Below are 25,015 nucleotides of genomic sequence, written 5' to 3'. Positions count from 1 at the left end.
TCTAAACTGTCAGCACAGAGCCCGATGTAGGGCTCGAACTCACAAACCGCGAGATCACAGCCTGGACACTTCACCAACTGAGCACCACGGGGCCCCTTTTTCTTCTCTTTCTTAACTTTGTTGTCGTCGTGTCTGGATAGGTTGTCACTGCGCCTTCCTATCCCACATTCCAGCTTCACGGACTGTTTTAAGCCACTCCTTAACCAAAGCTGCCTAGACTCTAAAAATGTCATCCCACTTAAAAAGGAGAGAGGGAGGAAGGAAGGAAGGGAGGGAGGGAGGAAGGAAGGAAAGAAGGAAGGAAGGAATCCAGGAATTCTTTGCATTTTCCTAGAATTGAATAAGCTAGTATATCTCAAGGTGGTTCTGAATGCACCTGCACCCTTAGGGCCATGAGCTTGACTCCAGCATTACCGTGGGAAGAATGGAGGCACTGGACGACTTCCATCCAGTGCTCAGCAGGGCTGCTGGGAGTCATTCATTTCCCACGAGCCCATTTGACTAAGGCTGTGTCTCCCACATGAAGGCAGCATGATCGACCACCACCCATATTTTCTTTGCCGTATGGGTCTGATAAGCTTGGGATTTCCGTTGGATATTTACTAACCTGATTTCTTGACTGAAATTTCTTACTAACTTGTCTCTTTGGCACACGTTCTGTCTTATGGCAGAGACAAGGCCAAGAGCACAGGTGTAAGACTCAAAATGTTCTGCAGCTTTGATGTTTGGTCTTCACTACTCTGCCTGGAAATACCTGGAAAGCCATTCCATGGAATTTCGGCTCAGACTATTTGAGATTTCTCCTCTCCATACCATTAGAACAAAGAGATCATATTATTAATACGTCAGTTGGGTTTTTTTTTTCCTTATCGTGTTCAGAACTGGTAACTATTCAGACTGTATGACTCACATCCAAGAAACTCGGTCTTGGGACAGAACGATCCATTTTAAGCTAAAGAAAATGCATGAAATTGTGAAGTCAGAAACTCGTAATTGGGAAATTAACTTCAGTGATTCATATCGCGCTAAAGGTTATACTCCCAAGGCAAAATGCAAGGCCTAAAGGTTGTGTCTAGGCAAAATGACCCTTAAAAATCCTCTTGATTGCCATGAACGTTGAGATTCAGATACATCACCTCTCAATTAGTCCAACTTAACCGATTACTTTTTTCTAGAGGAGGAACAGACCACAGTGATTTTTTCCATTGGGTACCAGATAAAGAAGTTGGCTTGTGTTTAAAAGCCACGATGTACGCATATACCATTTGTAGCACAGGAATCACTGTTGCTGACACTACAGAGGTCTGTGGGGTGGAGATCCACAGTGAAGAGTGGGTTCACTTCTCTGTCTCAAGTTGACATCTGCTGATGGGATATGTTGGCAGGCGAGGTGCCCACACTATTCAAACTGTTCTCGACTCTCTTCCCTGTATTGTTTTAAGCTACCACATAAGGGTAATTGAATTCACATTTGTGCTGCCCATTACTCAGTAGAGGTTACTTTGTTGTGGTGACGTGTGTATAATGTATTGAAAACAATGCTAATCGTTCTGTAAAACCGCCATTGTCCGAGGTACAATGTGAGCCTGTTTCAAAGGCCCGATGAATTGTGATGGAGCATGAAAGGGCCCCGAACACTAACGTGCGGTGTCTGTGTAGGGGACGTAACTGTGTAGGGGATTCTTCATTTGTGTCTTAAGATGACCGAAGCTGTTAGGGATATTTGTCTTCCTACTTGATCCTGTAAAAGGCCCCAGGTTAAGGTTCCTATGACATTACATTGAGCATCCCCTACCCCCAAGTCAAGAGATTGATCCCAATCATGTTTTTCCTTAAAAGACATTCACGTGCGTTGCTTTTGGGCTATGAAACAAGTATCACTCCACTCTCCACAAACATCTCTGTCATTGACACCAAAATCAGGCAGCAGCCTCCCAGCTGACGAGGACAGCTTGGAAGTCTGTGCCACCAGGCCACAGCTGGCCTGGGACACCGCTGGCGCCAGAGAGAAAATAGCGAAAGCAGGGCAGAGAGCCTCAAAAACACGACGCGCACACAGAATCATTTCCGAAGGAGGCGCTGTTCGATTTTCCAGAAGGCCTGTTCTCATCTGACCGGTGTTTTCTCAGTGAGATCACTGGGTTAATATTAACCTCTGATCATCGACTCTTGAACTCAGCAGGGCTTTGTCGGCTCTGCAACATTCCCCGAGCCAGGATGGGGTGAACTTTGCCAGCCTTCTAGGTGGTACGTTTTATAACCCTCAGGTGATTATTCACCCAGACAAACCAGTCTGAAAGCCAATATAGCTTTAACAAACCATTCTCTTGTTTTCCAGAGAGAGGATGCAAGCCATGGAGAAACAGATTGCCAGTTTAACTGGTCTTGTTCAGTCTGCGCTTTTTAAAGGGCCCATTACCAGTAATAGCAAAGATGCGTCTAGGTAAAAAGAAGAAAAGCAAACCAATTACAGATAATTCGATCTGTTTCTCTTTAATCATTAAGATCATTCCTTCATTCAAATCCGTTTCCTTGTAATCATCTCAAGGCTGAAAATATGCACATCTCTATGAATCGTGGTTTGTGTGTTTGTTTGTTTGTTTTTCCTTCCGGTAATTCTTGGTCGAAGGTAACACTTTGGCCCAAGGAGAGTAGGTGGGTTTCCCAGAGTGCATGTGGCTTCATGGACCACTGTGCAGTGCCTGCCAGCGCCATCCACACGTCTCCACATCCACCTCATCCGAAAGTCGTGAGCGTGCCTCAGCCGCATTCCACCGGCAGTGTCAGACGCCTACCTGGGAAGCCTCTTCCATCCCGGCCGATAGTGACGCTGATGCTAAAACACATTGCTTAATACCATCACTAGCTGCTGCTGATTGCTTAGAATAGTCAATGGAAGGGGGGGGAGAAAAAGGGCATTTGGGAAACCGTATAGCTGACTCTCTTTTTCTTTTATTCAGCGAGAAAATGATGAAATCCACAGCCAATAAGAGCCACACAGATGGTGCAGGTAAGTGTCCCTCAGAGCCTCTGCAGGCTGCCTTTGGTTAGCTCTGGCTTGTTTCGGAGCATTTAACCTTTCCCTAAGTCGCCTAATTGGTGTGATTTCAGAGGCTTTCTGGATGACACCTGACCCCCCACACCTTCCCTGCATAACGCTGAAATTCCAGATGAGTCATTCGTTCAGGGGAGGGGAGATAGCCTAAGCCCTTCAGTCCTCTCCTTTCCGTCTTCATTCATTCATTCATTCATTCATTCATTCTTCTTTCATTTACACGCGTATATGGCCATACATCCCACAAATATATATGTGCCTGGCACTGGGCAGAGACAGTGGGCATAATTCAGACAGGGCTGCCTGCCTGAATTCCTAAGCCGGGGGGAGAAACAGATACAGGACGAGTAATTCTGAGTGGTAAGAAGAAGCGCAGGGTGAGTGTTTCATCCACAGAGCTAGCCTAGACTAAGACATTTCCCTGAGGAAGTGACATAAGCTGAGGCCCAAAGGATGAATGGGACTCAGGTGAGTGAGTGGGGAGAGGAAGAGCCATTGAGGGGAGGGGAGGCATGAGCAAATGCCGTGGTAAGGAATTTACATATTACTCTTAGTGCAAAAAGTGAAGCCACTGGAAGCTTCTACGATGAGTAAGGACCTCAGCCCAGCTGCAGAATGGGGACGGACAAGAAGGGAGCCAGTGATAGAGGTGGGGAGAGAAGGTGTGCTTGGACCAAGGCCAGCTTTTTAAATGCCAGCATCCCCCCAAAAGAAGCTCCAATTATATGCCCAGTGGAGTCCCCTACTATCCAGGTATATTTAATGTACGTCTTCTGCCACAGGCTCAAAGCGGGCCTCCTTTCAAGAGTAAGAGGTCTTCCCTTGTGTTGGATTAGAAATAGAAATCATGACCAGGGACATGTTTGGCTAGTGAGTTACACAGGAAGCATGTGGCAAGTTGGGTGAAACCCCTAACTGGGGGAAGCCACAGAGTGTCGTGCAGCATGGTAGAATGGACAGACCTTGGGACTTCAGCTGAGTCCACTGTTAGACCTGGTTCCGCCCTAGCTGACTACAGGCAGTTGAGCTGTAAAGCCAGGAGGGTTGGGCGTCCAGCATTTCCAATCCTCATGGGATTTGTTGGTTTACTCAGAAATCAATCAGTGGCCTTGGCTTCAGCCAGAGAATTATTTAGCAGAAATTGCTAAACCTGTCTTCAGAACGATTGCCAGTTTGTTTGAGAGATATTCATTCCTTCTTTTATTTTCTCACCAATTATGAATGTAAAGGGGGAAGAAAAGAACCTAGTGAACTCATAGAAACAGAGAGCGGAATGGTGGTCACCAGGGGCTGAAGGTTGGGGGAAGCGGGGAGGTGTTGGTCAAGAGTACAGACTTCCATTTAGAAGATGAACACGTTCTGGGGATCTGATGCCCAGCATTGTGATTACAGATCGCAGTACTCAACTGTACCCTTGAAAGTTGCCAAGAGAATAGATGTTAAACGTTCTTGCCGCAAAAAAGAGATGGTAAATCATGTGACATGGTGGGCGTGTTAGCTAACACTGTGGTAGTAATCATATTGTAATATATAAGTATATCAAATCAACACATCCTAAAGGTACACAACGTTGTGTGTCGATTAAGTCTCAGTGAAGCTGGGGAGAACAAAGTTTGCCTACCGAACACTGCAACCTTCCGTTCCTCTGGATTCGATTCTAGAAATGATGAGTACCCGACACCATTGTTCTAATCAATGCGTACGTGCTCTTTTACATTGTCCCTTTACCCCTTTTCACTTTTGGTGACATCATCATGCTCATCATGGGAAACACTTAGTGAGTGTTTCTTCTATGCCACACACCGTTCTGAGTGCTTTTCATGCGTGAACTCATTAGCTCCTGACGCATCTACGCAGGATAGGCACAGTTGTCATTCCCATGCTCCAGATGGGAAGACTGAGTGTATGGCCCCACATGTGACCCACAGCCACACGGTCCCACCTGTCGTTTTACCTCATTCTTTTGTGTGAAGGTGCCCCAATCTCTTTAGAGATACGTAGGCTGTTTCATTTCTTAGTGTTGAAAATTTTTGTCCCTGTCTCTTTTAGAACCAGGGGAGAGGACCAGGTGTAACTTCCTTGAGATGTGTTTCCCCAAGTGGAATCAATAAGTCCAGAGGGACGAGCTGTAGTAGCACTGGCAACGTGCTGCCAGCTTTCTCCTCTGAAAGGCTGAGCCAGCCCATGGCGCCACTGGCAACTGCACGCGCGTTGTTCCCCGAGTCTCTGCTGGGTTTGGTGTCTCTTGTTCTAATGTGTCAGGGCTAGATGTGGTCCACGGGGCTCTCGTGGCCATAGCAGCCTTGTACGGGGGTGCAAAGTATATCATTTCTTCCAGAATCCTAGGAAGTAAGCTACGAGACAAAAAAGGATAATCCCTCTTCTGTAGACAAGTCCAGGGAATTATAGAGAAGTCAAGGAGCTCATTTGGCCGAGGGTAAATAAAAAACGGAAACCCAGGGGCGCCTGGGTGGCTCAGTCGGTTAAGCGTCCAACTTCGGCTCAGGTCATGATCTCACAGTCCGTGAGTTCAAGCCCCGCATGGGGCTCTGTGCTGACAGCTCAGAGCCTGGAGCCCGATTCAGATTCTGTGTCTCCCTCTCTCTCTGCCCCTCCCCTGTTCATGCTCTGTCTCTCTCTGTCTCAAAAATAAATAAACGTAAAAAAAAAAAAAAAAAAAAACCAAAAAACCGAAACCCAGATTTCCCGTTACTTTAGGAATATTTGGTTTACTGTGGATAGAAGAGAACAGAAGGAGCCTCCCATTTCAAGGACATACCAGATGTTTTATATCGTATGTTATATCATTGAACACATCTAATCCTCTAAGGAAGATGTGAGCCACACTGCTCGCTAGTAGAAGTCATGGCCGGTCTTGCCAGTTCCCAAACCTGTGTTCTTTCTGTCACAACAGGATACATTAAAATCACATCATCTTTGCATTAATAAGGTTCACATTACAAAGTACTTGACTGAAGTGAATGACCTAAGGGCAGGCTGGGTAGGAGAAAGGTGGGGGTGGGCGTTGCCTGGAAAGGGCGAAGTGCACGGAAAGGAGTGAGGTCTGCAGACTGCACCCTGATTCTCCTGACCAGTCCGGGCCTGTTGGGAGCAGAGTACGAGCACCTCCCATGTGGGCGTGGCGAGCACACATCCTGTGCACGTCTCGTCTGAAAGGGGACTCACTTAACATTCAAGTTCCCACCCGCCAATCGCAGCTCCATCCGTAGATTTCAGGGCACCTGCTCCCCCAGCCTTTCCACTTGCTGACCCTCCAAGTGAGGAGGGGAGGCTGGCAGAGACTCCTGCCCCCTCTTCTCAGAGAAATAATAATCACAGCTAACTGCAGTGGGGGGTTCTGTCTGCACCAAACACTGGAATAAGCAGTTCACCTGCGTTGGCTCCATTATCCTACACAATTTACCCATTTGTCCATTTTACAGATGAGGAAACTGAGAGAGAAAGAGGTCATGTTCCCTACGTGAAGTCACACAACTAGGAAGTAGATACTGAGAATGATTTCCAGGGTTGTGGTTTAAATAATTAGGAGGATAATAGTGCCACTGGCTAAAGTTAGACCTACAGAGACAGAGGTCTAGAGAAGATGAAGAGAAATCATGAATTTGACCTGCTTGTGGAAAAGTCCGGAAGCGATGGGAAGGTATTGGTACGTGCATCTGAAGATAACTGGATGCTGGAGACAAAGATGTGGGAGACATTTGCAGGTGGAAATAGATCCAGGGAGAGGAGAAGCAGTCCCAGGAAAACATACCAGGGTTTAAAGGGTTGGCTGAGGAAAAAATCAGAAAAGACAGTGACCAAGATGCAGCAGCAGAAAGGTAAGGAGAAAGGGGATAGGAACAGTTAAAACTGACTGAAAAAGAAGTAAATGAGTGACAAAGCCCAGCATCACGCCAAGGAGATCTCATGTCAGCCCAGCATCTGTTGGGGTGACCCCTGACCAGTGGCCATTTAAGTGAACGATGGAGTTAGAAACCAGATTTAGTGGATTAGGTTAGAGGTGAAGGAATTTTACAAATGAGTGGAGATTCCATAAAGACATTTGGTGGTGAGAGGTACTTTTTAAAACCAGTGTTCAGCATTCAACTCTCACAGATGGTATGTCGTCTCCGGCTTTTCCTCCGTGCAGGAGGTCGTGAGCGCTGTGGTGTCCTCACGGTGTGTAAGGGGAAGAGGGGGAGGTAGAAGGGAGGGGTGCCTTCCCAGGCTGAAGAATAGCGGAGCAGTTCTGAATGCCGCATGCGAGGTAGCTAGCTGGCACCGTGTGGTTTTCACTGGAGAAATACCTCGATGGTGTGGGCAAGAGTTGGACGCTCAACGGACTGAGCCATCCAGGTGCCCCTGGGAGAATATTCTTTGAAACACTTTGCTCTTCTGGAGGCGATTTTGATTTGAGGGGGAACAGACAAAAGTTGGTCAGAGCCGCGACCGGTGATGATAGGAGTTAGCTCGTACAAAGGCCAGCTCTTTGTCTGCTTTGCTGGGGTTCCTTTGGAAATCCCTATGATGCTTTCTGTTCTGTGATCCTGACTTCCGCAAGAAGGCCACGAGAGGGCTGGGAAAGTGGTCCTCTAGGGGTGAGGAACTTGGTGTGCCGTCAGCTCTCACTGGCATTGCTGAGACCAAGCAAGAGGACAGCTGTGCCCTCCCTCACTCACCGGCACGCCCTCTAGACGCTGGAGCAGCCCCGCTGAGGCTTTCAGGGCTGTGTGTGCTGGGGAGGGAAGGGATCCCTTGGTTGCTGAGCCCAGATGGAAAGAGAGGCCCTTGTGCTGCGTCCACTTCAGACTGTGCAGAGGCACAACAGGATTCTGTCCTCGAAGGCCTGCCCAGCCTATCGCCAACCTTCCACGTTGTCCTTTGCAGAAAAGAGAGCTAACCAGAAGATGGTGTGTGCGTGCGTGTGTGTAATGTGAATTCCGAGTCTACTCTGGAGGCCTATTCCAGAGAATTGCATTGTCCTATAAATACAACAGCACTTTCTTTTGATTCCCGTACCTTGCTGATCCTGTCAGTGGTACTTGGGATCCTTTTTGAGGCATTTTCTAAAGCACACTTTGTCGAATCAGGCCCTTCCCGGATGGACTTACGAAATCCACGAGGCTTGTTTAAGTTGGACCCACAGAGCACAAGTTTATGGCAGCTAGAAAACTATTTAGGAAGAGTTTCTTTCTGCTGCCTGATTTTATTCTTCTCCTAGAGAATTTTGTACCATACCTGATTTTCTCACTGAAGGAGATGTGAGCAGGAGTCCTTCTTTTGGTCTGAAAACCTTGAAGAGGTCCATGAGAGTATCCTGTTCCTTTTACTTTTCCTTTGGTGACTGGCTGAATCTACCCCGAACTAAGTGCCTGTTCTCAGGATACATCTGCCTGCAGGAAGTAGTCATATAAGCACTGTGTTAGGTCCCAGAATTGAAAAACTTATTTTTCTGGGGGCACCTGGGTGGTTCAGTCAGTTAAGCATCCGACTTTGGCTCAGGTCATGATCTCATGGTTCATGAGTTCAAGCCCCGTGTCAGGCTCTGTGCTGACAGCTCAGAGCCTGGAGCCTGCTTCCGATTCTCCCTCTCTCTCTGCCCCTCCCCCGCTCATGCTCTGTCTCTCTCTGTCTCTCAAAAATGAATAAATGTTAAAAAAAAAAACTTAAAAATTTATATTTTTGTTGTAAAAATCCACATACTCACTATGCAGATTTAAAACTACAAAAAGTAGTAATATAAAAAAATATATAACTCATGGAATACTACTAGCTGGAGAGAATGTTAACACTTTGTTATATATACAGCTAATCTTTGCTCTGTGCAAACCTGTGTATTTAAAGGAGATAGATAGACAGACAGACACACAAAAGATAGACAGACAGCTAGCTAGCTTCCTTAGTGTGGCATTATATTATACCTACTGTCCTATGATCTGCCTTCTAAGATGTGACATTTACAGACCACATACTATAATAATGCATGAATGTTTCATAATTTTAAACCCAATTCCTTTTTTTCCCCATTTAGAGGACCAACCTAACTTAAAAAATTTTTGTTCCTAATGAAGGACTTACCAGTAATCTGTATTGGGATGGGATTTAGACTTTCCTTTCTGGGATGCTTAGGTTCTTGGCTACTCTTTTCTCCTAGGAGCACTCCATGTTTCTGGGGGAAAGACTGTCAGCGCACTGGAGTCCTCAGGGCCAGCCAGCCAGCCCCTGCCTGCCGGCACCTCGGCCATGCACATGAGCCTGCTTGACATGAGGCGGAGTGTGGCCGAACTCAAGCTCCAGCTCCAACAGATACGACAGCTTCAGGTACTGAATGAGTTCCTTGTGGACAACGTCTTCTGTCCTAGTTCCCCAGAATCCGCTTTCTCCTCCCTGTTCACCTCCAACAACCCTAGCCACTCAGCACCTTCCCGGGGCTCTCTCTACCCTTCCCTCCTAAGGGCTAACTGAAAACATAAAGAGTAGCACCCTAAAGGCATGGTTTCCTCTCTTGAACACGTCGTCTTGGTCTAGAGCCTTTCATCACAACTCGAGTCAATCTATAACCACTTCTTGAAGCTACGCATGCTTTTACACATGAAAAAATCATTAAACATCTGTTTTTTGGAGGAGGGCTAGAAAGAGGAGCCTGTGGAGCATTGTAATAGCCAGTTAAGACTTACTGCTTGCAGGGTTTCGGCTCCTGGCTTCTCTTCAACGAGTATGCACAAAGCTAAGCTTTTTTTGCAAGCGACTATGGTGTCTTTAGAAATACGAGTTTAGACTAGAAGATGAATTCGTAAGGAAAAGAAGCCCTCGTGGAAGATTTGTTGAGGAAAACATTTGCATTTTATTTGGATTGTGTGTTCCGTAATATTTTCCTTCCCTTTTTCCATTGTTCGGGAATATATGAACCGCCTGGGAATCAGCAGAGAGGGAAAACCACCCTTTGTGTCACTAATCTTGGTGAATGGGTCCCATCGATCCATTGAAGCAGAATAGCGTATCTGGTGGTTCCGGGTATCAGGGGCTGGGGCTGGGCATTTCTTTATGAGATCGCTTTGGGAGATCTCTGTGAGATGGTTCACGTGTCTGCCTCATGCCCCTACCTTTGTGATGGGTTAATCATCGCAGGTATAGTGCTGGCTTAGTACCCAGGCATCTTCCCTGACTTCAAGAAGCTCATTTAAACCTTGGTAGAAGTCAACCCACTGGGAAACCTTGAGCAGCCACAGGGAGCATGGCATCGTCAGTAGCCAGGGGGACAGAACTTCCTGGGCTGGTAAGGGAGTTGCAACATGAAAGGGCTTCAACGCCCCAGATTGTGTCTCTCTTCAGCTCACTCGTGGCCTGAGCCCTACATTTTTCACCACCTAATTAAAGCTAAGGTGGCGACTTCCTCTCGCCCTCTATCTACGAGGAACAAACAGAAAGGCAGCTGCCTTGAGAGCCCTGCCCGGGGGCCCCACCTTGGACTGTGAGGGCCGTCAGAACAGACCACACTGCTCAGTGCTCGGGTCTCCAGAGGCTACTCTGTCTCCCAGGCAATGTCCCAGATACTTTAGACATCCCAGGCGAAGTCATTTCAGTGCTCTTCTGAGTCACGTCACCCGTGACGTTCCTTATCCTCTGCGTCAACTTCGCCTCACTTTGCAATTTTAAATACACTTCGTGGTGGTGGAGTGCATGGTTTGGGCTGAGGGTGTGTGCCAGGTGACAAAGTCCACTGCCTACAGTGTCCAGGCAGTAACTTAACAAGTGAAATGGAGGAGGGACAACGGCAAGTTGGCCTTCTCAAGGTCAGTCACCACTCAGCTCCAGCCAGCTCTTAACCTGACAGAATTAGAGTCCAGTGTTCTCTCTGGAAACACAGGTTTCGTATGATTTATTCGTATTCATTCTAAAAGTGTTGGAAAGTAATTAAAAACCAATTATTTAGTACCCTGCAGGTCGAATGACAAATGTGCAGGCCAGAATGGGTCTGCTGTGTCCCAGGTTAATATTACCTGGGGTTTGGGGAGGGTAAAGCCCCTTCTCACGCTGCGTCTGCCTGTGAGCGCCACCTTCTGGCCATTTGGAAATGATCGCTCCTTCCTAGACCGTCGGGGCAAAAAAATTCCTAAATATTGTTTGTATGGTGGTACCTACTGTGTTCCAAAGTGAGCATTTGTTGGTATGGGGGAGGAGGGGGAATTGCTTTAGCATAAGTACCTCGGAAGTGTGGCACATTTGATATGGAGGCTGATGCGTGTGGCTGTAGCATCACCCCGGTGACGGTTGGCATTGTTTGGTTTCCTGGCTGGCTGTGGGGGTCGGGGTAGTTGCCCACAACCCGCCACTCCTTGCAGACCTTGAACTGTGGCTGCTGAGTTTTGGAATCATAGCTCCTCAAACAATGCAACTCTTCGGTCAAGGTCTGGGAATGCTATCTTAACCATGCAAGTTCCTTTATTGCCCCAGAATTGCTCAGCTTTTCTGGCTTCCGGGGGTATAAAGAACAAGGAGCCGACATGCTCTTGAGCTTTGAAGTTTGTGCAGTTCTAAGGAGCAGACGCATAGGGAAGGCTAAACACTTTGTTACCTAACCTGACGGCTGTTGTTTCTACGTCATCTTTGTGTTTCCTGTGTCCCTGTCAGCTTTCTTCCCTGTCAAGCCTCTGTCTTTTCAGTCAGGGGAGTCTCTTTAAGACAAAAACAGCTTAGAATAATTAAGCTATCTCAGCACCAATTCTCCTTTGGCATATGTATTATACACTAAAAAAGAAGTGTAACCCCAAAGTGATTATAAGTCCAATAATGGAACTATCATTAGAGATATACGAAACTCTGCAGAAGAGTCTCGAAAGAACAAAAATTAAATTAGAAATTCAAATGTTCTTTGAACTGTGTTATAAAATAGTGAAACTGAATGAAATCTTTTGTGCTTGGCAGCCGGCTCCAGTAATTAGATAATTAAATCACTGGAAAATCCTAGACGGTAGAGCATATCCTATTTGAGCGTTTTATTTTCAGAATTGATGGATTATTCTCAGGAATAGAAATTTGATGAGGACACAGTGGGATGGGTAGATTTAAGTAGGGCAAAAAGAATGTCAAGGGAGGCAAAAGGAGCCTAAGCAGAAGATGAAGAAAACCACTAAAGCTCTATTCATATAATTCTCTGCTCTCCAATTTCACATGAATTATTGGTCTAAGAGAATGGTTCTTAATCCTGGCTACTTATTAGAATCACCTGAGGCCTTTAACAAAAACATTAATACCCTAAGGACCACTGCCAGAGTCTGACTTCATTGATGTGAACCAGGGGCCAGGCACTGGTGACTCTAGAATGCTCCAGGGTAAGAACTATTGCTCTTGGGTATTATGAATGCTCAGTCCATTGAGATGCTTCTTGGAAATGTTGTGATCTCAGTCAGCTATCACAAGAGTGAAGCAGAAACACATGGGGTACCCACCACCCTGTATGTGTGAAAAACACCCAATGACTTCAAAGCCCTGGCTTCTAACAACGCACCTCATTCCCAGTGGCTAATAGAATGTGTTCCCTACTTAGTTACAGTTGATACAAGAGCCATAAGGAACTTTCCAAGGTAATAGTCGGGTCAGCAATTAGCTGCCAATAATAGAAACAGATAGATGGCCTTATACCTAACAAATGTTTCCTTCAAAAGACTATCTTTATCCATTACCTCTTCTGGTGTGATTTAGAAAAAGCTTACTTTTCCTAAGTGATGAGCTACATCTTTCTTCAAAAATGCCACAGTACTTGGATTTTCCCAAGGCAATCCCATATCCACTGAAGTGACTGCAATTCTGTCCCTCTCTGTGGGCTGAGGGGAGAGGGAAACTTCTGGAAGATATGGTACAAGTTCTGTAAGGCCCAGATGGGACTTGGCCTAAAGAGAGAATGAATACGTCTTACTTGTCTAATTCTCACAGTTTTTTTCCCCTCCTTGGTTCCTATTTCCTTTTTCTGCCTCCTGATAAATTTCTAAAAAATGGGCTGGTTCTGAACGTAGTGTTCCATTTTTAAGACTACTGAGAATTTACTGTGCTCTCCTAAGAGAGGAAGGAGGTAAAATACCAACACAAAAAAGAAACATGGCAGTACACAGAGACCTTGTATTTGAAATGATATAATTCAATAGTGTTATCTTAAGGTGGCTTTTTAAATAAGATAGTGCCTCATAGAAATGTGTGAGAGTCTCATTTATCATCCAAAAAATGATCATGGGAATGTATATCCCTGAGAAAAGCACACTACAGTTTGGTCCATGTGAGCAGATCTATTTTTACCCATTGGGCAGAAATAATAAATGGAAATAGTTCAGGGTTTGATGAGTAGGCTGCCATGCAATGCACCAAGCCCTAGGTAGACTGTCACATGGAGGCTGTCTAAGGTGAGGAGTCATCTCCCAGGTAACATGTGGTTGTCACCAGGCATCTTACATGTCGTTCCCTACAGCCTGGGGAACTTAATTAACCAGGTAGCCAGGAGTCATTCTGGAGTCTGGCTATCATCATGAAACTTCCTGATTTGTGGTACAACCACTGTTCAGTGTCACTGCTACAGGAAGTCAGTTCCACTATATGACGGTGTGGACTAGACTGATAGTCCTAGGTTTTGCCTAAGAAATCAAGGTTGAGTATGTGAGGCACATTGTCCAATTAGAAGTGGGTGAAATTAGTTTCAGGTAGTTTCCTAGTTTCTTGATGTTGATAGGGACAGCTTATTTGGTTTAATTAAATATTTAATGGCCAAGAACATTATTCCTAAGGCATAGCATTTACAATAAATTTATGTTTCTTTTTTTTTTTAATTTTTTAATGTTTATTTCTGAGACAGAGACAGAGCATGAGTGGGGGAGGGGCAGACAGAGAGGGAGACAGAGGGAGGGAGACAGAGAATCAGAAGCAGGCTCCAGGCTCTGGGCTGTCAGCACAGAGCCCGACGCGGGGCTCGAACTCACAAACCATGAGATCATGACCTGAGCCAAAGTCAGTCATTCAACCGACTGAGCCACCCAGGTGCCCCAACAATAAATTTATGCTTCCAGAATGAGGGGTAACTGTAACTGTACTTGCCTTCCCACTGTTGACAACTAGAAAACTGGAGGAAAAAAAAAGTGAAACAACTGTTTCCAGGCATTACATTACAACAGATTGTAATCCTTAGGAGTATGAAAGCAAAGAAGTGAAATTCAGCTTTCTGCCTGGGGCACTTTTCAGATCATGATGTGGAAAGCAATAACCCAAGCAGGGCACTGACAGTGTAATTGAGGAGATAAGATAAAAATTTAGAGAGCTGAAACAGCTAGAATTTGTAGAGTTGAGTACCAAATAAGAGAAAGCTCTGCAGAGAAAAGACTATATAAATCTGTGCTTTGTTATTGAATAATAAGCCACGTATGTGTAGTGTGAAAGACCACCTAACCAGGCAAAAACAAAGTAGGAAGCTCTAAGATTAAAAATCCCCAGAGCTCATACAGGGCTGGGAGATGTTCATACTTTGACAAGCAAGAGTAAAGAGGTTTCATTGGTCACCTGGGGCATTAAATAGAGATCAGAGAAGAACCATGTTCCAGTTTTAGGACTAAACTAGTCCCAGAGTAAAGGCTACCCTAGATTCACCCTAACAAAGCTTAAAAGCAAGCCTCTAAAGAACAAAAATGATCCACAAGTAACTGAACCATCTGCCAGAGAAACTCCATCTGTAAAGGAAAACAAAATTCAAAACTGCCTGCCTAGCACTCAGTCAAAAATTACTAAACATGTGATCCATAACCTTAAGAAAATTCAGTTGATAGAAATCAACCACTAATGGCAGGAATAACAAGAACAGCAGCATGGACTTTAAAACAGCTATAATAATTATTCTCAAGGATTTAAAGAAAAACATGAACACAATGAGACAAGAAACAAAATTCTTTTAAAAATCTAAGTGTAACTTTCAAGGGCTGAAAAACACAATATCTGTGAATGGACTTAACAGAAGATTTATTAGTATAAAAACAAAATATTAGTCAACTTGAAAACATAGCAATAGAAACTGTTCAAACTGAAGTATAGAGAGAAAAAGACTGAAGAAAATGAACCAAAACTTAATGATTTGTGAAACGATATTAAGTGGTCCAGGGAAAAGAGAAAAATATTAGAAGAAATAATGGCTAGAATTTTTCTAAATGCAACCAGAGGGGGAAAAAAGACACCGTACATAATAGGGGAATATAAATAAGAATGAACACCTACTTCTCATTAGAGACACAACTTAAGTCTGGAACAATGAAATGACATCTTTGCAGTATTGAAAAAAACAAACAAACAAACAAACTCCTTCATCAGATAGAGGACACTTCCCAAGTGGTTTTATGAAGCCAGCTGGCATTACCCTACAAGCAAAACCAGTCAAAGATATTTTAAGAAAAGAAAATATCAACCAGTATCCCTCATGAAAGTGTATGTAACAAATCCAAAACAAAATATTAGCAACTGAATCCAGCAGTATATAAAGAGAATATTATCCTGGTTTTCATCCCAAGAATGCAAGATTGTTTTAACATGAAAAAAAATCAATGTATTTGACCTTATTTATGAAATAAAGGAGAAAACGCATATCATTTCAATAAATACAGAAAAACCATGTGATAAAATTCAATGCTGATGATAAAAATATTCAGCACTCTAGTACAAGGACACTTCCTTAACTTGGTAGAGGACGTCTGAAAAACCTACAGAAAACATAGTTGATGGTGAAACACTACACATTTCCCATAAAATCAGAAACAAGAGCCAAGAAGGCTGTTCTCACTTACTATTGAGTACTGCACTTAAGATCCTAACCAGTGCAATAAGGCTAGAAAAAGAAAGAAAAGGCATACATATAGGAAAATAAATTGGCTCTACTCACAAATGACATGATTGTATATATATAGAATCAGAAAGACTACAAAAATTGCTACCAGAAATAAGTAAATTAAAGCAAAATCACCAGAATCAAGTCAATATGTAAACATTTAAAAATGTTAGTATATACAATATAAATCCATGCAATTGATTTATCCACACAATGGAATACCACTCAGCATAAACAAAAATGAACTATTAAAACACTCAACAACACCCAGAAAGGGTGAAGGGAAGAAGGGAAGAAGCCACACCCAGAAGATTACATACTGTGTCTGCAGAACAGAAAAACTAATCTATAGGGACAGAAAAGAGATTGGTGGTTTGTCTGGGCTGGGGTTTGGGTGACTGATTGCAAACGGTCATGAAGGAGTTTTCTAGCATGATAAAAAATGCTATCTTTTCAGTGGTGGTTACATTGGTGTATATATTTGTCAAAATTCACTGACCTGTGCACTTAAAATGGGTATATTTTATTGCTTGCAACCTATAATAGAGGGTTTTTTTAAGTTAATTGAAAGGTAGGTATCATTGTAATGATTTGAACTGCTAACGACTAATTTATTTGAAGCATTTAGAGAGAGATGCTGATCTACATCCTGCCTTCAGCTCACTTCACACACTGCTGGGATGAACAGGAGAGTCCTGTGTCCTAGGGACATTGGCCAGAACACCGTCCAGGAGGGCAGGGGGACTAGCGGAAAGGGGAAGGAGAACGTGGGCACACGCTTATTCCTTCATGATTAACTTATCATTGCCTAGCATTGGGCTATGGAAAATTCCCTCTGTAATCCCTCCAGCTGGCTCTGGTAAGCCCCTCTTTTGGAAGGAGGATCCTATAACCTGGAACTCCGGGCAAACCTCCTCTCCAAGGGGAATAATTTTAATGCAGTCTGACCATGTTACCAGTTGAATAACTTGAATATTATGTACATTCTTCTGATATGTCTGCACTTCTGAGTAATGTTCTATTGAAATTCATTTGTGCAGCAAATATGTGGTGGGTACCTACTGTGTGCCAGAAACTGTGCTTGGTGGTGGGAAATAAAACAGACACGTCCCTGCCTTGTTAGAGGGGCAACTTGGGGTGGTTGAAAAATGACTAGGTGGAATTCAGAAGACTTGGTTGTCACCATGATTCTGCCCTTAATGACTGAGTGACCCTGAATAAGTCACTTAACCTCTCAGAGCTCCACTTTTCCCATCGTCCAGATTTCAATTTTCAGAATTTTAAACATCCCAGTAATAATTTCCAGTTTGATAGCCACTGTTAATATCTGCTGCTAACAGGACCATAACTTGTTTTGGAATTTGTCTGTGAGATTTGGTGGGAGGGTTAGGTACAGAGGGCTGTGACATGATCCATCCATTCAAGAGCCCTTCTCTTAGACCATAATGTTTACTCTGAGTGACTCATCAGAATCGTCTGAGGAGTTGAAAGAATTCCCAGTGCCCAGGCTACCCGGTAGACCAATGAAATCACAGTCTCTCAGGGGGTAGCACCCAGGTGTCACTTTTCAACACATTTAGTCATGCACTTATTTGGCCCTTGCATCCCTGTGACCCCTCATCTCCCCACCCCTTCAAAGGAAATAGCTCTGTGGGATTTGACCTCCCGTTTTGATAGCTGGCAGTGCTGCTGTGTATATTCAACAACCACTGCAGTCAGAGCAAGTCGGGGCATGAGAGGTGAGCCCACTGCATATCTGAGCCCATGGGTCAGCCCATATATCTACAATCTAGGAAGGAATTTCGGATTCTCCTTTGTTTGTTCTTAACAGCATTACTGCTTAGTCCAGGCGTTTATCCGTATTTATTAAGTACCTGCCGTGAATGGCCCTGTATCCTGGAGACTCTGTGAAGAGCAGAAATTAACCACATGAAGGGAACAGCAGGTGCAAAGTCCCTGTGGCAGAAAGGAGCCTAGCCAGTCGAAGAACAGAAAGGAAGGATGTTTGTGTGACTGGAGCAGGGACTGCCGGCTGCATGCCATGCGAGGAGACTGGCGATGTGGGAAAGGGTGAGACTTCCTTGTGCCTTGTGGGCAAAGCTGTAGCTGCAGAGAACATGGGAGGAAGTTGCCCTCGATGCATCGTTTCCATACCTGGTGGCTTTTAGCAGCATACTGACTGTTTTTAAGACCACAAGAAAAAGCCGTTATTAGCAGAAGCCATGAGAGCATAACTATGAGTCATACAGAGGAGGTAACCCGGGAGTGGCACGTTTCTATTTGCTTCCCTTCCAGACAAAACTGCAGGCCCCACCCCCAGGGCCCGGTTTGTGCCAGACACTGTTGTAAGCACTTTATTCCCTCACTGAATCTCCATTACCAGCCTATGAGATAAGAACGATTATTGCCCCTTTTATGGATAGACACCAATGAATAATTTGCTCACGGTCACATGGCTACCACGTGGTAAAACTAGAAATGGAACCCAGGCAGTGTCTTGCTGGATGGGCAGGTAATCAGTACAGAGCTGATGTTGGAACGTGACGGTGGCCCTGCTTTCTGCTTGTGTTGAAATGTTTTATCTTTATTCAACAAAAATAGAAGACACCGTGAAGGTTTGAGTTGAGGGCCACACGGTCAGATGGCGTTTGCACAAATCGCGGACAATTGACAAAGGCATCATTCTCATGAGGTCACATACAGTGGTTGTGCTACAGCCCATGACAGCAGAAAACAAACAGCTAATGGAAATTTCAGGGAACCTTTAGGTATGATACTATAGGTATCATGTAACTTCTGTCTCTGAGGCTGGTTGAACGAATTCGCTTGATGGATGTGCTATTAGCAAACTCTCCTGCCCCAGAGAAACACTTAATACAGGACTTGGAAACAGGAATCAAGCGTTTGACTACATTCTTCTGAAGCCAGATGCAAACCACACATCTTCTGCTCTCCGGGGTAAGGAACAAGAGTGCTCTGGAAAGTATATGGAAAGTTATGTGGATGTTGTGGCAGGATGTGTGCAAGCAGCCCACATAAAACCCAGGGAAAATAACAAATTGCCAAGAACCTTGAGCTCCTCTGGGATCATTGTTGTTGCAACCACCAACATCAAGTATTATGTTTTCATGGTCTGTGATTACATGGCATTCGGTACACATGGACCTGTGTAAACAAGAGGGACACAGATTCTCTCTTTTTTTAAGTTTCTTTATTTGTTTTAAGAGAGCAGAGGAGGGAGAATCCCAAGCAGGCTGTGTGTTAGCCTGCAAATCCCACTGCGGGGTTTGAACCCACGAACTGTGGGATCATGACCTGAGCTGAAATCAAGAGTCAGACACCCAACCAGCTGAGCCACCCAGGTTCCCCAAACATAGATTCTCTTTTAACTAATACACTGAAATAGTCCATGGCTAAATCAACATTTCTTGATCACCTGTTTGATACCAAGCAGTAGCTCATGTAATCCTCAGACTAGCACTGCTAGAGGAAATGAATCCTCATCCTTGAAGATAAGGAAATGGAGACCAAGTGAGTCTAAGGAACATGCCAAAGTCTCACGGTAGCCAGAGTTTGGGGTTCGATCCAAAGTGGAACCACAGAAGACTCTGAACAGTGCAAAGCAGTCTTGAAAAAGAAGAAATCTAGAGGCAACACACTCCCTGATTTCAAAACATAAGGCAGAGGTATAATAATCAACATAGTATGGTACTGGCATAAAAACAGACACGTAGATCAATAGAACAGAATAGAAAGCCCAGAAGTATGATCCCATTCATATATGGTCAATTAATTTATTTATGATAAAGGAGCCAAGGATATACAATGAGGGAAGAAAGGTCTCATCAATAAATGGTGCTGGGAACACTGGATGCCTCATGCAAAAGACTGACACTGGACCACCATCTCTCACCAAACACAGAAGTTAACTCTAAAATGGATTTAAGACTGGAATGTAAGACCTAAAGCCATGAAACTCCTAGAAAAAAAACATAGGCGGTAAGCTCCTTGACAGAGGTCTTGGCCATGAATTTTTAAAGCTAACACCAAAAGTAAAAGCAACAAAAGAAAAAATAAACAAGTAGGACTACGTCAAAGTAAACAGCTTCTGCACAGCAAAGGAGACCATCAACAAAGTGAAAAGGCAACCTACCGAATGGGACAAAATATTTGCAAATCATATATTTGATAAAACGTTAATATCCAGAGTACGTATACTTCAATACAAAGAAAAAATCAACCAAACCCCAAACAACCCAATTTTTAAATATGGGCAGATTTGAAAATAGATAATTTTCCAAAGAAGATATGAGCATGACCAACAGGTACGTGAAAATTATACCCAACTTTATTAATCATCAGGGAAATGCAAATGAAAACCACAATGAGATATCACCTCGCACCCATCAGAATGGCTAGTACCAAAAAGACGAGAAATGAAAAGTGTTGGCGAGGATGTGGAGAAAAAGGAGCCCTCGTACACTGTTGGTGGAACGTGAATTGGCGCGGCCACTCCGGAAAACAATACGGAAGTTCCTCTAAAAATAAAAATAGAACTACCATGTAATCCAGCAGTTCCACTTCTGGGTATTTATCTAAGGGGAACAAAAACAGTAACTCAAAAAGATACATGCGCTCCCATGTTTATTGCTGTACTGTTTACAATAGCCAAAAGATGGAAACAAAAGTGTCCACCAATGGATGGTCAATATTGTAATATTATATGGTGACTACGCTTGTTGAGCATTGAGTAACGTATAGAATTGTTGAATCACTGTGTTGTACACCTGAAACTAATATAACATTGTATGCCAACCATACTTCAATAATAAATAAAAATTAAAAAAATTAGGTGTTTATATACAATGGACTATTACTCAGCCATAGAAAAGAATGAAATCTTGCCATTTGTGCCAATATGGATAGACCTTGAGGGCACAATGCTAAGCGAAATGAGTCAGAGAAAGACAAATGTCATATGATCTCTCTTATATGCGGAATAATAATAATAAAAAAAAAAGCCTCGTGGATACAGAGAACAGATTGGTGGTTTCCAGAGGGGGAGAGTGTGAGAAATGGGTGAAGGGGGTCAAAGTTTTTAAAAAAGCCTCTGAGATCTAAAAGGCCAACTAATACGGGTATTTTGGGCACCATGATGGAAGGAGGCTGCAGTAGGCAGGAAGGAATATTTTGGTGCACAGACCACTTCTCCTAACTTTACAGATATTCTCCTAACACCGTAAGCCATATTCCTAAACGTTCCACTCTTGCAGCTGAAGTCTTGCACAGAGAAAGAGAAAGTGATGTTTCCAAGATCACGTGAGTTCAAGGAAGGAGCGTGGGTTGGGTCACTGGGTTCTGCATCATCACACGCTCAGTTCCGTGTTTCAATTTGGGGCTTGCAAAGCCCAGGCGCATCTTCAGAGCTACACAACCAGCAAAAAAAAAAAAAAAAAAAAAAAGGTGCTTGACTCCAAAGCTAGTGCTCTCAGCTGCTCCCTGTAAAAAACATGTCAGTGAGAGTTTATGCCTGTTGTCCATGCTGCACTGACCGGAGTAAGTGTCCTATTTTTTGCAGACGCAGACGTGAAAGTCTGGTTAGCAGTTGGCAGTAAACCTCAGATGTTGGCTGAAGTAGCAATATTATATACAATCTCTGCTTCCTTCCCTTTCTCACTGAAATAAATATTCAGCTGCAGGGCTGTTTACCCCAGCCGGCTTCTGAAGACCGTCAGGCAGTCAGTCGCCACGATGTCAGTCAGGCAGCACCAACTGAAGTTGATTTCTTTTGTTCAACAGCTGCAGAACCAGGAGCTGCTGAGGGCAATGATGAAGAAGGCGGAGCTGGAAATCAGCGGCAAAGTGATCGAAACCATGAAGAGGCTGGAGGACCCTGTGCAGCGACAGCGCGTCCTCGTGGAACAAGAGAGACAGAAATACCTGCACGAAGAGGAGAAGATCGTCAAAAAGCTGTGGTGAGTGCCAGTCACCCGTTGGACCCGAAAAGGACACTGTCCTTGCCAACGAGAAGCCCCTTCCTAGATGGTGCTCTCTCCCTCTCTCTCTTTTAACTTTTTTTAAAGTTTATTTATCTTGAGAGAGAGAGAGAGAGAGAGAAGGAGAGAGCAAGGGGGCGGGAGGGCGGGAAAAGAGAGAGAGAGAGAGAGAGAGAGAGAATCTCAAGCAGGCTCCGCACCAACAGCACTGAGCCCGAAACAAGGCTCGAACTCCCAAAGCGTGAGATCATGACCTGAGCCGAAACCAAGAGTCGGACGCTTAACCCACTGAGCCACCCAGGCGCCCCTCCCTCTTTCTTTATTGAGCACCTACTGTGTACAAGTTAGGGTTCTGCTGGTTCTGGGTGTCCTTGGACACTTAGCGCCCCTCTGTCCAGACCCCAGGAAGTTCAACTGCGCTTGTCTCATTAACAGCTGGAGCACCGCGCTCCTTTGTAGGGCTCAGCAACAGAGAAAATGAGAGGAAGCAAATGGCAAAACCCAATGATAAATGGGAAGTCTGCATTTAATCTCAGTAAATGAAAACTAATAGCCAAAATAATGGTGTTAAAATTATCTTCCTATTATTCAACTGTAGTTAAAAGCACAAAAGAAGAATTTAAGTGTACAGTATGTCTGATCCAGGAATGAAAGATGCCTCCTTGAATGTTATCAATCTTCTATGAGGTTCTTATTGAAAGCATCTATCAAGTCCCACTATTGAAATGAGCACTTTTATTACTCCCCAGTCACTGGGATGGGCACATCTTTTATGGTAATCTATGTTTTGTTATGCAATGAAGATTTATCATAGAATGATTTCACCTTCTAGTGTAATGAGTAGTAATTTTTCTGGATTCTCCTAGCATTGTTAATTCTCTTAAATCTCCCAAATTGGGACTAGAAAGAAGCAACTTTCACGTTCTTCTCATGGGCAGAAGGACTGGAAGTCTCCATGATGGAAAGTGTTATTTTCCATCAACTGTTTGATATTTGAGCCTGTGTCACCCCAGATGCCCACCCAGCGTGTCTAATTAAAATAAGAATGTCCCTCTCAGTAGCAGTCCAGAGGGGGGAAAAAATCAATTAGAGTTATAATTTTCCAAAAAAAAAAAAAAAAAAAAAGAATTTGACCACTGTTCACCAACATCTCAAAATAGCTTCTAATATTTTATGTAGTTCATTCATTTGTAGACCATTAATCACCCACCGTGAGGTGATAAGGCTATTATTTGTCTGAAATGTTTTTGTGATGGCCCAGTTGTCTACATCTAGATGTTAAAAGATTCTTCTTGAAAACTTCTTTAAAAACGTGTAGCCTTTTAAGAATATTTTGTTTTCCAATTAAATCACGAAAAAGTAAATTTCCTTCTTTTAAGAATTGTGTTTATCAGTCAGCTAAGTCTTGCTTTTGCTCTAGAAAAAGTACTTAATCTCAGTACTACCCCCAGCAGCCCAGCACAGGAGTGAGCTAGGAAGGGGCATGGGGAGCCTATCAGGAGAGCACTTCATCTGTGGGCTGGCTGCACCTGGAGAAGATGTGCACAGGGCATTTGAGGAGCTCCGGTCCGGCAAAGCAGAGTATATGAGTATGTGTATAGCCCAAAACAGGTGGCTCACCTGTGCCAGGTGACCCTACGCAAAGGAGAGATTGCTTCGGGCCCCAGGGATCAAGAAGACAACCTGAAATAAGTTCTTTGTCTTGTGGCCCCAGACCCAGGGCAGCGCCGTGTGTTTAGCGGGGTCTCACAAAGGGTTTGTTAAACCGAACCAGGCTGGCCTGGAGGTCAGGCGGGGTTCCATCAGTGAAAGCGGGGCGAGGGATGGGGAGTTCCCAGGCAGAGCAGCCCTGTGAGCCAGCAAGACTCAGGACCAGGAAGGTGCAAGGTGTCCTTGGAAAACTGGGGGCCGACCACGTTGGCGGAGATGATGCAAGATACTAGACCATGTCTCACGTCTGGTAACGCCATTCCCCCTTGCATGATGCCTGCCCGTATCTTACACCACATTCCCGCCCTGCCTGCCTGCTCCGTGTGTGCGGGGACTGTGTTTACCGAGATTGGAGGATCATGTGACAGAAACCTAGATTCCTGGCTTTTCCTGGCAGCTCCTGGGTCCAACCCCAGATCCAGAACCTCTCTGGATGGAGCGTAAGAATGTGCATTTTACCCAGGGGAGATTCTCAAGTGTCTTCCCATTTGACCAGCCTGATGAGGAGGTCACTGACGTTTTTTGATCAAGGATGCAGCAAAGTTTTTTGATCAAGGAAACACAGCAAAGGATGCAGAGCTGTGTTTCAGAAAGGTCCTTCTGGTGATCATGTGCAGGACTGTTGGAGGGGGAAACATTGGTGTCAGGGAAACCATATTGGCAGCAGCTAGAACAGTCCAGTCGAAAGTCAGTAAGGCCTGGGGCACAAGGGTGGCTCCCTCCATCAGTTAAGCATCTGAGTCTTAATTTCAGCTCAGGTCATGATCTCAAGTTTTGTGGGATTGAGCCCCGCATTGGGCTGTGCACTGACAGCATGGAGCCTGCTTGGGATACTCTCTCTCGCTCTCTCTCTCTCCCTCCCTCACTTGCATGCATGCACTCTCACTCTCAAGATAAATAAATAAACTTAAAAAAATGTCAGTAGGCCTGAATCAAGGAGTAAAAACAGGAATGGGAAGAGAAATCAAATGAAAATGGACTGTTACAAAAGACAGCTGGTGGTACCTGGGTGGCTGTCGGTTAAGTGACTGACTTCAGCTCAGGTCATGATCTCACGGTTTGTGGGTTCAAGCCCTGCATCGGGCTCTGTGCTGACAGCTCAGAGCCTGGAGCCTCCTTCAGATTCTTTGTCTCCTCTCTCTGCCCCTCTCCCACTTGTGCTCTGTCTTACTCTGTCTCTCAAAGATAAATACATGTAAAAAAAAAAAAGACAACTGGAAATTTCAACTTAGGAACATCAGGAAAACAATCTCCCCTCCTTCCCTCCTCTCCCCTCCCCTGCCCTTCACCTTACACACACACACACACACACACACACACACACACACACACTGGAAAATAAGTTCTCTTGGGCGTCATATTGGACTAAGTTGCTGGTGAGCCATTAAGAGGGCAGAGAAGTGAAAT

General features: G+C 44.4%; 1 protein-coding gene across 8 annotated transcripts in view; it reads left to right on the top strand.

Annotated features, from left to right (window-relative positions):
- Positions 1–25,015, top strand: part of KIAA1217 (KIAA1217 ortholog) — a 447,403-nt gene that overhangs the window by 397,121 nt on the left and 25,267 nt on the right. For 4 of the 8 annotated variants that reach the window (XM_053895906.1, XM_053895905.1, XM_053895910.1 and 1 more), the window contains 4 exons: positions 2,339–2,443; positions 2,961–3,010; positions 9,210–9,376; positions 21,702–21,877. In XM_053895906.1, coding sequence (XP_053751881.1) covers positions 2,339–2,443; positions 2,961–3,010; positions 9,210–9,376; positions 21,702–21,877 — 498 coding nt within the window. Of the gene's footprint in view, positions 1–2,338; positions 2,444–2,960; positions 3,013–9,209; positions 9,377–21,701; positions 21,878–25,015 lie in introns of all 8 variants that reach the window. The other 4 variants (XM_053895907.1, XM_053895909.1, XM_053895903.1 and 1 more) reach the window with 3 other exon arrangements.

This window comes from Panthera pardus, unplaced genomic scaffold, assembly GCF_024362965.1.
Source record: "Panthera pardus isolate Hobbes unplaced genomic scaffold, ASM2436296v1 HiC_scaffold_6, whole genome shotgun sequence".
NCBI classification, from domain to species: Eukaryota; Metazoa; Chordata; class Mammalia; order Carnivora; family Felidae; genus Panthera; species Panthera pardus.
Note: the sequence above shows the minus strand (reverse complement) of the source record. Positions and strands in the feature narration are given on the sequence as shown.